Genomic DNA, 12,500 nt, shown 5'->3' on the forward strand with positions numbered 1-12,500 from the left:
CACCCCAGCCTGGAACAAAACTTTTGCACAGGTCGGCCATTTTTATTCTCTCTACAGAGGAGTGATGTCTACGGGAAAACTCGGGGGGGGGGGTCATTACATTTAAAGAGACACACACACCAAAACGGAGCGTTCTGAGAGAGCTGGTTTACACAGGCTCACAAACCTCCTCTGGTGCTTGATTCATGTTATATTCTGACCAAAGCACAGCACAGATGTTTCATTTAGACCACAGGGGACTGTTTGAAAAGGTGGAGGAGGGGGACTGTTTGAAAAGGTGGAGGAGGACTGTTTGAAAAGGTGGAGGAGGACTGTTTGAAAAGGTGGAGGAGGACTGTTTGAAAAGGTGGAGGAGGACTGTTTGAAAAGGTGGAGGAGGAGGACTGTTTGAAAAGGTGGAGGAGGACTGTTTGAAAAGGTGGAGGAGGAGGACTGTTTGAAAAGGTGGAGGAGGAGGACTGTTTGAAAAGGTGGAGGAGGAGGACTGTTTGAAAAGGTGGAGGAGGACTGTTTGAAAAGGTGGAGGAGGGGACTGTTTGAAAAGGTGGAGGGGACTGTTTGAAAAGGTGGAGGAGGACTGTTTGAAAAGGTGGAGTAGGACTGTTTGAAAAGGTGGAGGAGGAGGACTGTTTGAAAAGGTGGAGGAGGACTGTTTGAAAAGGTGGAGGGGACTGTTTGAAAAGGTGGAGGGGACTGTTTGAAAAGGTGGAGGAGGGGACTGTTTGAAAAGGTGGAGGAGGACTGTTTGAAAAGGTGGAGGAGGGGACTGTTTGAAAAGGTGGAGGAGGGGACTGTTTGAAAAGGTGGAGGAGGGGACTGTTTGAAAAGGTGGAGGAGGAGGACTGTTTGAAAAGGTGGAGGAGGGGACTGTTTGAAAAGGTGGAGGAGGACTGTTTGAAAAGGTGGAGGAGGAGGACTGTTTGAAAAGGTGGAGGAGGGGACTGTTTGAAAAGGTGGAGGAGGACTGTTTGAAAAGGTGGAGGAGGAGGACTGTTTGAAAAGGTGGAGGAGGAGGACTGTTTGAAAAGGTGGAGGAGGGGACTGTTTGAAAAGGTGGAGGAGGACTGTTTGAAAAGGTGGAGGAGGAGGACTGTTTGAAAAGGTGGAGGAGGACTGTTTGAAAAGGTGGAGGAGGGGGACTGTTTGAAAAAGTGGAGGAGGACTGTTTGAAAAGGTGGAGGAGGACTGTTTGAAAAGGTGGAGGAGGAGGACTGTTTGAAAAGGTGGAGGAGGAGGACTGTTTGAAAAGGTGGAGGAGGAGGACTGTTTGAAAAGGTGGAGGAGGACTGTTTGAAAAGGTGGAGGAGGGGACTGTTTGAAAAGGTGGAGGGGACTGTTTGAAAAGGTGGAGGAGGACTGTTTGAAAAGGTGGAGTAGGACTGTTTGAAAAGGTGGAGGAGGAGGACTGTTTGAAAAGGTGGAGGAGGACTGTTTGAAAAGGTGGAGGGGACTGTTTGAAAAGGTGGAGGAGGGGGACTGTTTGAAAAGGTGGAGGAGGACTGTTTGAAAAGGTGGAGGAGGAGGACTGTTTGAAAAGGTGGAGGAGGACTGTTTGAAAAGGTGGAGGAGGGGGACTGTTTGAAAAGGTGGAGGAGGACTGTTTGAAAAGGTGGAGGAGGAGGACTGTTTGAAAAGGTGGAGGAGGACTGTTTGAAAAGGTGGAGGAGGGGGACTGTTTGAAAAGGTGGAGGAGGACTGTTTGAAAAGGTGGAGGAGGAGGACTGTTTGAAAAGGTGGAGGAGGACTGTTTGAAAAGGTGGAGGAGGACTGTTTGAAAAGGTGGAGGAGGGGGACTGTTTGAAAAGGTGGAGGAGGACTGTTTGAAAAGGTGGAGGAGGAGGACTGTTTGAAAAGGTGGAGGAGGACTGTTTGAAAAGGTGGAGGAGGGGGACTGTTTGAAAAGGTGGAGGAGGGACTGTTTGAAAAGGTGGAGGAGGAGGACTGTTTGAAAAGGTGGAGGAGGGGGATCATGTGACCTCTAAAATGTAAAAAACATAAATAAATGTCATGAATTGCAGAAAATGCAAAAACAACGAAACAGGAAAACATTTCGTTATCGGGACAAATAAATGATGAAAAGCACAAACATTTCATGATTTACAAAAACAACAAACATTGTTTTTTCAGAAACTTCAGACCAATAAAAACTTGTTAACTATTAATTAGTTTCATAGCAACATTTAAAGATTGATGGTTGTGATTGGCAGTTTGATGATAAAGATCATGACGATGCTAAACCATAGACTGTTAATATTAAATATGTAATATTCAATATTCAATAGTATATATATATTTTATATATTATATATTGTGTGGTCCATCCTACCTGACTCCTCCCTCCTCCAGCAGCTGTGTCATTAACTCTGTGCTACTTTAACTATGTGACTGATAGAAGAAGGGTTTGTCTTGTTGTCTCAATAAAAGTACAAAGTTGATATTTAAGTCACTCTGTAAATGATCGTGATGTAATTCTTTAGTGAGTAATGTGAAGCTTCGCAGCGGAGGTGCATCAAGTACTCACTTTTCAGAGTGAAGCCCGGACCGCTGTGATCGCAGAGTCCAGCCGGAGGAGGGCTGCTGCTCCTCGGTCAGTCGAGATCCGGAGCTCCGGAAATAAATCAATCAAAGAAGTAATTATTGTAAATATTCAGAAGCGGACACACACAAACAGAGACACAGATAGAGAGAGAGAGAGAGAGAGAGAGAGAGAGAGTCATGTTCCTTCATCCACACAGAGCAGCAGCAGAGTGTGACTGTCGGACTGAGCTTCAGTTTGACTCTGGAGGATGAAGAGACGCAGACATGCGCACAGCTGACTTTGACAGCACTCACAAAACACTGGAGGAAGAAATCTGAGACCTAAAGAAGAATAACTGTAACAGAAACAAACACACATTAAACATGTTAGTGTGTGTTAGGCTGAGCTTCCTTTCTTTTCTAATAAATGATGTGGTTACATGCTGGGGCGTGTCCAGAGGGGGGGCATGGACCCCCCTTGAATTAAGGCCAAATTAAACGTTTGCGGGGGTGTGATGATTCATGTAAGTTGAATGAAGTTGGGGAAATGTTTTTCTGTGTTGTGGCTGGATGCTCACTCAGGTCACCATGTGGTGGACTCTGAAGCTTCAGTGTTTATCCAGCTCTGCATGGGTCTGTAAACCTTTCTGTGTTCTAACCTCTCTCCATTTTTCAAAAGCATCTCCAATATTGATCCTAGTTTGAGCACGTTTCTGCTCGTGGAGCTTATTAGAAACATGCAGAGGCTTTTTAGGTCGGGTACAATCACTTCTATCTGAACCACTTCTCTTGACCGCTTCCATCACTGCAACACCTGTTGACCTGATAACTGCTCTCATATCTGACAAACTGAGGGGCGTCCAAAACGGCAGTGTGGGGGCGTGTCTTAAAAGCGCCTACCTTCTCTGGTCCAAACAAATCCAGAGCATTCAGGAGCAGAATCTAAAGTTAGAAGGAGGACATACTGGCTGCTGCATTGTTGTCAGAGAAGCCAGCACTTCAACATAGCATGTTTCCTTAATGATCAGAGAGTAAGATACCTTTATCATCTCACTCTCTACACAGCTCACTGATTGGTCCTTTAAATGTTCATCTTCATACTGAGGAACACAGGTTATTAATTTAACACCAAACAGATCAGATCTGGATATCTACAGATAACTAAAGTCCAGAGATCAGATCTGTGTAGAAGCTGTGTCATCTCTGCCTCAGACTATTATATACTACCACATTTAGCCGCTAGGGGGCAGCAGCACACCGTGTCCGTCTCTGTTCTGCCTAAATAACACGAAGAAGAGTTCAAACCGGAAGTGCTTGAACATAAACAAGCACGATGGCGGCTCTGGAGGCAGAAAGGAACTGTGAAACAGGCAAACTGGAGTTGTATCCTTTAATATCTTCTCTGGATAATAAGCTGCTGTTCGTGTGTGTGAGGGTAATGTTGTGTTTTAGCTTCAGTTAGCAGGAAATGACGCGTTAGCTTTAGCACATGTGGCTAATGTTAGCTCAGTGATCATGTTTTTAATAAGTTTGTCCTGAGATGATTTTTATTCTTTATTAATCCTCAAGTCTTTAAATTATAAAAACAAAAATCAATGAGTATTTAATAAATAATAAAAATGATCTCAGTAAAACTTCTGGAAGAGGCTGCTGGTGCTGAAATCTCCTGAGTCTGAAATAAAGAGCAGGTGAATTCAATCTAACTAATTAGTGACAGAGTGAAAACAACAACCAATCAAATGGGAGAGAGTGAGAAACCAGGAAGTGAACTAAAGGAGGTGCAGTAGGAAAAGAGAAGAAGTGAAAGGAAACAAAATAGTGATGTGTGTCAGGTGTTTCAGGTGTGTCAGGTGTGTCAGGTGTTTCAGGTGTGTCAGGTGTGTCAGGTGTGTCAGGTGTTTCAGGTGTGTCAGGTGTGTCAGGTGTGTCAGGTGTGTCAGGTGTTTCAGGTGTTTCAGGTGTGTCAGGTGTTTCAGGTGTGTCAGGTGTGTCAGGTGTGTCAGGTGTTTCAGGTGTGTCAGGTGTGTCAGGTGTGTCAGGTGTGTCAGGTGTGTCAGGTGTGTCAGGTGTTTCAGGTGTTTCAGGTGTTTCAGGTGTGTCAGGGGTTTCAGGTGTGTCAGGTGTTTCAGGTGTGTCAGGTGTGTCAGGTGTGTCAGGTGTTTCAGGTGTTTCAGGTGTGTCAGGTGTTTCAGGTGTGTCAGGTGTGTCAGGGGTTTCAGGTGTGTCAGGTGTTTCAGGTGTGTCAGGTGTGTCAGGGGTTTCAGGTGTTTCAGGTGTTTCAGGTGTTTCAGGTGTGTCAGGTGTGTCAGGGGTTTCAGGTGTGTCAGGTGTTTCAGGTGTGTCAGGTGTGTCAGGTGTGTCAGGTGTTTCAGGTGTTTCAGGTGTGTCAGGTGTTTCAGGTGTGTCAGGTGTGTCAGGGGTTTCAGGGTTGAGATGTCCGCTGTCCGTTAAAAAGAGACGCTGTAGTTATGAGCTCGACTCGTGTCCAGACATCAGAAGCTCCTCAGGTGTGTCAGGTGTGTCAGGTGTGTCAGGTGTTCCTTCCTTGACCCTCCTGCAGCTCTCTGGACGTCCCCTTCCCGTCCTCCGGCGAGGCCGCCATCGCTCTGCGCTCTCTGTCCCCGGACCGCGAGCCGAGGAAAGGAGGCATCAGCAAAGAGCTGGCGGTGTCGGGCAGCACGCTCTCCGTGTGAGGAAACAGGAAACGCTCTGACTGAACAACGTGTTCACCTCTTTCTCTGAACTTCCTGTTGACCTTTTGTCTTCTTCGTGTGTTTTCAGGAGGTGGAGCGCCGACGAAGCTCGGATCCTCAGAGTGTCCGTCAACTCGTTTCTGGATCACCTGTCGCTGGTTCTGGAGACCATGGAGCAGTTCGGTCCTGATGCTGGGTGCTGATCCGTCTGAGAGACCAACGTTTTGAAACTGAGGAGAGGAAGAGGACGTCCATACTTTTATTTTCTGAGAATCTGTTCAACCGGCCTGCACTTTGTTTTTTATTAAAACGTTCTGTGTGAAACTGAAAGCTGTGACGTCCTCACTGAACATGTCGTAGTTTGGTTACCACGGAGACGCAGTAGAGCGTAACCTCCGAACGAACCAAAACATTACATCAGAAGGTTTTAAAGGAGGAGTCAGTAGAAATGTTTGTAAACATTCAAACTGGGCTCCTGAAGCTCCGCCCCCTGCAGGTCATAGTGTGTACGTTTTACTGCTTGTACCTACACTGTAAGCTAACGCATGCTAGCACAAGCTAACCGCTGGTGTTTGTCACCTTCCTGTCCAACAGGAAGTAGATCAACTCCACGTCCAACACAAGGTTCACCCTCGTTTCAGAACGATCTTTATCCACTTGGTGTTTCTCCTCACTCTCATTATGTTTTCTCTTCTTTGCTGCTACGTCCTCGTCCGTCATATTCACCGCTTTGAATGGCGTCCAATCACTGAACTGTATCCACTCCTAAAATCACCTGCTGCGCTGTCATTGGCTGGAGGAAACACACCAGCTCCGCCCAGAAACGTCCGGAGTCAACCAGAACAAATCAGAACAGTAAAATCCAGTGAGAGGACAGAGTCTCTGCAGACACAGTCACCACCTCACATGTACGGAGGCCCAGAAGGGACAATGGAGCAGCTTCACTTTAGGAGAAGTCTGTATTTTATTTTGAAGGAGAAGACTGTATTTTATTTTGAAGGAACCAGCTAGCTTCACTTTAGGAGAAGACTGTATTTTATTTTGAAGGAACCAGCTAGCTTCACTTTAGGAAAAGACTATTTTATTTTGAAGGAACCAGCTAGCTTCACTTTAGGAGAAGACTGTATTTTATTTTGAAGGAACCAGCTAGCTTCACTTTAGGAGAAGACTGTATTTTATTTTGAAGGAACCAGCTAGCTTCACTTTAGGAGAAGACTATTTTATTTTGAAGGAACCAGCCAGCTTAACTTTAGGAGAAGACTGTATTTTATTTTGAAGGAACCAGCCAGCTTCACTTTAGGAGAAGTCTGTATTTTATTTTGAAGGAACAAGCTGCTGACTCTGGCTTTACTTTAGGAGAAGTCTGTATTTTATTTTGAAGGAACAAGCTGCTGACTCTGGCTTTACTTTAGGAGAAGTCTGTATTTTATTTTGAAGGAACAAGCTGCTGACTCTGGCTTTACTTTAGGAGAAGTCTGTATTTTATTTTGAAGGAACAAGCTGCTGACTCTGGCTTTACTTTAGGAGAAGTCTGTATTTTATTTTGAAGGAACAAGCTGCTGACTCTGGCTTTACTTTAGGAGAAGTCTGTATTTTATTTTGAAGGAACAAGCTGCTGACTCTGGCTTCACTTTAGGAGAAGACTGTATTTTATTTTGAAGGAACCAGCTAGCTTCACTTTAGGAGAAGTCTGTATTTTATTTTGAAGGAACAAGCTGCTGACTCTGGCTTTACTTTAGGAGAAGTCTGTATTTTATTTTGAAGGAACCAGCTAGCTTCACTTTAGGAGAAGTCTGTATTTTATTTTGAAGGAACAAGCTGCTGACTCTGGCTTCACTTTAGGAGAAGACTGTATTTTATTTTGAAGGAACCAGCCAGCTTCACTTTAGGAGAAGTCTGTATTTTATTTTGAAGGAACAAGCTGCTGACTCTGGCTTCACTTTAGGAGAAGACTGTATTTTATTTTGAAGGAACCAGCTAGCTTCACTTTAGGAGAAGTCTGTATTTTATTTTGAAGGAACAAGCTGCTGACTCTGGCTTTACTTTAGGAGAAGTCTGTATTTTACTTGCTGCTGATTCTACCTTCTACTCTGATGTTTGTACGATGTGACTCAGCCTCATGATGAGAGGAGAACTGCAGCCTTCATCTACAGCTGGTGAACAATAACAACAGTGACATCTAGTGGTGAAAACTGTCACTACAACGAGGTCATTTAACAGTCCTCTCTGATTGGACGATGAAACGATGTGGGCTCATGTAAAAAACTGAATCTATCACAGAACACACTGTTGACACCAAACAGCCAGTGAACCATCTGCTCCTCCTCATCCTCCAAGTCACCGTCGCCATGACAACCGGACTCTGTTAACGGAGGATGTCACACCTATGGAGCTATAGGTTTAAGATTTAAGTTGAAACTTCTGCTTGTGCTGGCAATGACTATTTGGGATTTTAGGTCGGCCAAAAGGATTCCCAAGGAGGGCCCATGCCACCTCTGGCCACGCCCCTTTCATATTGATCACCAATAAGAGCTGCTGAACAATAAAATAAACGATGAGAAAGAGTCAAAGTCAGCTGAGTCACTCTGACCCTCCAGGACTGTGGAGGGACAGGATGTCTCGACCTCTGGACCTCTGAGGGCGGCCCGCCGGTCGGTCGACCTCTGAGGGCGGCCCGCCAGTCGGTCGACCTCTGAGGGCGGCCCGCCGGTCGGTCGACCTCTGAGGGCGGCCCGCCGGTCCACCTCTGAGGGCGGCCCGCCGGTCGACCTCTGAGGGCGGCCCGCCGGTCGGTCCACCTCTGAGGGCGGCCCGCCGGTCGACCTCTGAGGGCGGCCCGCCGGTCGGTCGACCTCTGAGGGCGGCCCGCCGGTCGGTCGACCTCTGAGGGCGGCCCGCCGGTCGACCTCTGAGGGCGGCCCGCCGGTCGGTCGACCTCTGAGGGCGGCCCGCCGGTCGGTCCACCTCTGAGGGCGGCCCGCCGGTCGGTCGACCTCTGAGGGCGGCCCGCCGGTCGGTCGACCTCTGAGGGCGGCCCGCCGGTCGACCTTACCGGTGGAACTTAAAATGCAAGAGATCGACGAGAAGACTTCATGACCTCCATTTTCATCAATTACGGTGACGTAGAAAAACAACAGAGCTCGATTAAAGACTCCTGAGGTGCAGATGTCCCGGTGGGGGGGCGGGCCTTAACTTCAAATAACCTCTGTCCCCGCCATTTTAACCACCACCGTGTGTGTGTGTGTGAGCGTGAGTGTGCGAGCGTGTTTGTGTGTGTCTGTGTGTGTGTGCGAGCGTGTGTGTGTGTGCAAGCGTGTGTGTGTGTGTGTGAGCGTGTGTGTGTGTGAGCGTGTGTGTGTGCGAGCATGTGTGTGTGAGCGTGTGTGTGTGTGAGCGTGCGAGCGTGTGTGTGCGAGCGTGTGTGTGTGTGTGTGTGTGTGAGCGTGTGTGTGTGTGTGAGCCTGTGAGTGTGTGTGTGTGTGTCTTATCTGTGTGTGTGTGTGTGTGTGTGTGTGTGTGTGTGTGTGTGTGTGTGTCTTATCTGTGTGTGTGTGTGTCTTATCTGTGTGTGTGTGTGTGTGTGAGATGTTTATCAGCCTCTTGACCTGGGCTCCGCTGGGTTCACTGGTTTCCTGAGGTGAACTGGTTCGTGATGGAAACACACTCCCCTTCAGTAACGACTCTCCCACGATGCACCGAGCATACACACACACACACACACACACACACACACACACAGATAAGACACACACAGTTTTCCACGTCTTCACAGCCTCATATAGAAATGGGCAAATTGGTAAATGAAGACTTGACAGACAGTGTGAGAAGGAGACGAGTGGAGCTGAGGCCTCAACCTGTGGAGGAGAAAAGGCTCACATTGTTTATCTACGTTATGATCAGCTCATTGTTCACCAACCACACTCTGCTTTCTAATGACATGCTCATATTTGTTTTATTTTTTTTGTTTCTGTATTCTTCTTAACCTTCTATGAATCAAAACAGAAAAACATTTGCATTTCCGCTCCAAAATGTGGACAGTGAGGAATGACTTTCTACAACAGATAGACCTCTTAATGTTAATGATGAAATCTCAGTTTTGTCTCCGTTAGAAAATAAGATAAGCCATAGATGTAATGAACACGATCCTGACTCTAACTTTCTGACCTTTTTGCAGAAACCAGATTTATGTAAATACTATCAAGAAGATTTTAACTTGATATGCAAAAATGTACCATCTTCTGTTAAATCCAAAACATTTTCCATTTTTCACATCAATGTTAAAAGCTTATCCAAGAACTATGACAATTTAAACCATTATCTTTCATGCTTGGATCATAAGTTTTCTATAATAGCTTTAACTGAAACATGGCTAAATGAATCCATAGTTTCATTGTATGATATTTCTGATTATGAAGCTATCCATTGGAGAAGAGAAATAAGAACTGGAGAAGGAGTATCTCTCTTCATTCACAAAGATTACCAGTTCATCAGCAGAGGTGATCTTGGGACTTTTGAGTCCAACATCACAGAATGTGTATTTCTTGAAATTATGTCAAGCTGCTCTCTTGGGGGAAGAAACATAATTGTAGGTGTTATTTATCGTCCACCCAATACAGATATTGATATTTTTAACAAACAGTTAACAGGTGTGCTTGAAGTCATATAAGAGTAAAGTTTGCTACCTTGTTGGAGATTTTAAAAGTGAGAATAATGTACAAACTGCAGAATTTCTAAATACAATGTATTCAAATGACTTTGATCCTCTAATTCATATGGCAACTAGGATCTCAGCTACAACTGCAACTCTAATTGACAATATTTTACAAATTTCTTTGATTGGGAATGAAATAGTGGTATATTACATACTGACATTTCGGATCATTTGCCAATTTTTGGTGTGGCTTATAAGGTTCAAGAAACAAAAAAGCCAGTTATTAATTACAAGAGATTATACACCAAGAAAAATATGGACATTTTTAAATTGAAAATAGCAAGCATGTCATGGGAGAAAGTTCTTCATGAAAAAGATCCAGAATTAGCCTACTCCCTTTTTATGAATGAAATTGTTAGCTCATTGAACCAATGTTTTCCCCTCAAGAGGATAAAAGAAAAAAAAGTTGATTTTCACAAACCTTGGTTCACCTCAGGTCTTAAAAAATCCTCTATGAAAAAAAACAAGTTATTCAAAAAATATATATCAAATCCAACTCCCCTTAATTTGAAAGAATGTAAAATTTACAAAAATAAGTATGTGCATATTTTACGTACAGCTAAGAAAATATACTTTTCAAAGAAGTTTAAGGAATCAACAAATAATATAAAATCGACATATTATCAACCAACTGCTAAATAAAAAGAAGAAAAAATCTTTAGGCACGAGTTCTCAGTTTCTGAATGGTGATAAACTCATTAATGATCCATATGAAATCTCTTGTGGCTTTAATAACTTTTTTGCAAATATAGGTGCTTCTCTCTCAAATGAAATTGACAACACGGTAGGTAGGCCTTGAGATTACTTAGAAAAAAGATATGGCTGTATCTCAAATTTTGAGCCCCCACAGCTAAAGGAAGTAAGTGACATCATTAAAAATAAAAAAAAATACCTCAGCTGGCCATGAAGAAATTGGTAGTTCTTTAATTAAGGAAATATCAGATTACATATTGGAACCTCTCACTCATGCCCTGGGCCGATCTCTGGCCACTGGTGTTGTCCCGAAACAGCTTAAAAGAGCAAAAATTATACCACTGTTTAAATCTGGTGATCAAAGACATTTTACAAATGATCATCCTATATCCATTTTACCTTGTTTCTCAAAAATTCTCGAGAAGTTAATTTACTCAAGAGTAGTTACACATTTACATGAAAATAACGTCTTATATGAACATCAATATGGATTTAGAAAGGACAGTTCTACCTATATGGCACTTTTACAGCTCAAAGACAAAATACAGGCAGCTACAAATAATAATAAATACACACTTGGTATTTTTTTAGACTTGTCTAAAGCATTTGACTCTGTCAATCACAATATTTTATTTGCTAAATTACAACATTATGGTCTTCAAGGTGACACACTGAAGTGGTTGACCAATTATACGAGTGAGAGAGAACAGTATGTGGTAATCAATGGTTGTGCTTCAAGCACTCTTAATGTAACATGTGGAGTACCACAAGGATCTGTATTAGGACCTTTGTTATTTCTTATTTATATTAATGACTTCCCTTTAGCTTGCAAACTTTCTTCTCCTATTCTTTTTGCTGATGATACCAACATGATCTTATCTCACAGTGACTTACACACCCTCATAAATAATACAAATGAAGAATTGGTGAGTGCTGCAAAATGGTTTAAACTTAATAAGCTTTCATTAAATAGTAAAAAGTCAAATTTCATCATATTCACAGGTAAAGGAAATAGGTATCAGAGGGATTATGCTAAAGTTTCAATAGATAGAAATGAAATTTCTCAAGTGTCACAAACTCAATTCTTAGGAATCCTTGTGGATGAGAAGTTAAATTGGAAAAATCATATTCAATTTACTCAGAAAAAAATTGTGAAGTCCTTGGGGATCATCAGCAAACTTTGTAGTTTTATTAATTTATCTTGTACGTTAACTCTATATTACTCTATGATTTATCCGTATTTGATTTATGGTAATATTGTCTGGGCAAACACTTATCCCTCTCACCTTCTTAAACTTTATATGTTGCAGAAACGTTTTGTAAGATTGGCAACTTTCTCCAAAGCAACAGAAACATCTGCCCCCCTCTTCAAAAAACTAAACATTCTTTCAGTTTATGATATCAATATACATCAGATATGTGTGTTTATATATAAATATATGTTACCTTTTTCTTTATCATCATCATTTCAGCATTTTTTTAAACTGAATTCCCAGATTCATTCATATTCTACCAGACAGATTGATCATCTCCATCTTCCTTTTTATAAAACCAAACACGATCAGTTTTCCATCAGATATCGTGGGGTACACATATGGAATTCCAAAAGACACGTTGTTAACGACTCTTCGTCTACAGAGATTTTTAAAAGGAAACTGTCTTCATATTTAATCCATGAGGTCAAACTTTTGCATATATAAAATATATATCTTTTCTTTTTTCTTTCCCTCAACTAACTCATTCACTCCCATTTTAATAGATCAATGCCTGTTTCATTTAGCTGATAGAGGGTTAACATTCTCAGTCTTTTAATTGTTTGTATGTGTCTAAGTGTGTGCATGAATACGTGTATAGGTTACTGTATATGTGTTTATATTTAATTTTGT

At 43.0% G+C, this 12,500-nt stretch overlaps 2 protein-coding genes and 1 pseudogene across 2 annotated transcripts in view; 2 read left to right on the forward strand and 1 right to left on the reverse strand.

Annotated features, from left to right (window-relative positions):
- LOC109976415 (cGMP-dependent protein kinase 1-like) overlaps nucleotides 1-2,766 on the reverse strand; it is a 17,601-nt pseudogene extending 14,835 nt beyond the window's left edge.
- Nucleotides 2,767-3,807: 1,041 nt separating this feature from the next.
- LOC109976418 (EKC/KEOPS complex subunit Lage3) lies at nucleotides 3,808-5,540 on the forward strand. The gene is made up of 3 exons (XM_020626535.2): nucleotides 3,808-3,900; nucleotides 5,078-5,206; nucleotides 5,299-5,540. Exons 1-3 carry the CDS (start codon nucleotides 3,851-3,853, stop codon nucleotides 5,411-5,413), a joined length of 294 nt encoding a protein of 97 aa, XP_020482191.1. The 5' UTR covers nucleotides 3,808-3,850; the 3' UTR covers nucleotides 5,414-5,540.
- A 3,235-nt stretch (nucleotides 5,541-8,775) lies between these two features.
- The window catches only part of LOC109976417 (stanniocalcin), a gene marked incomplete at its 3' end in the record, with an annotated part of 5,550 nt that continues 1,825 nt past the window's right edge, over nucleotides 8,776-12,500 (forward strand). Inside the window, 1 exon segment of the mRNA XM_020626534.3 lies at nucleotides 8,776-12,500. This exon segment is cut by the window's right edge and continues 1,396 nt beyond it.

This window comes from Labrus bergylta, unplaced genomic scaffold (genome assembly GCF_963930695.1).
Source record: "Labrus bergylta unplaced genomic scaffold, fLabBer1.1 SCAFFOLD_178, whole genome shotgun sequence".
In the NCBI taxonomy this organism is placed as follows: domain Eukaryota; kingdom Metazoa; phylum Chordata; class Actinopteri; order Labriformes; family Labridae; genus Labrus; species Labrus bergylta.

Coding starts and splice junctions, on each gene's coding strand:
- LOC109976418 (XM_020626535.2), top strand. CDS start 3,851: ATGGCGGCTCTGGAGGCAGAAAGGAACTGTGAAACAGGCAAACTGGAG. Junction 3,901..5,077: donor GAAACAGGCAAACTGGAGTT/GTATCCTTTAAT, acceptor ACCCTCCTGCAG/CTCTCTGGACGTCCCCTTCC. Junction 5,207..5,298: donor TCGGGCAGCACGCTCTCCGT/GTGAGGAAACAG, acceptor GTGTGTTTTCAG/GAGGTGGAGCGCCGACGAAG.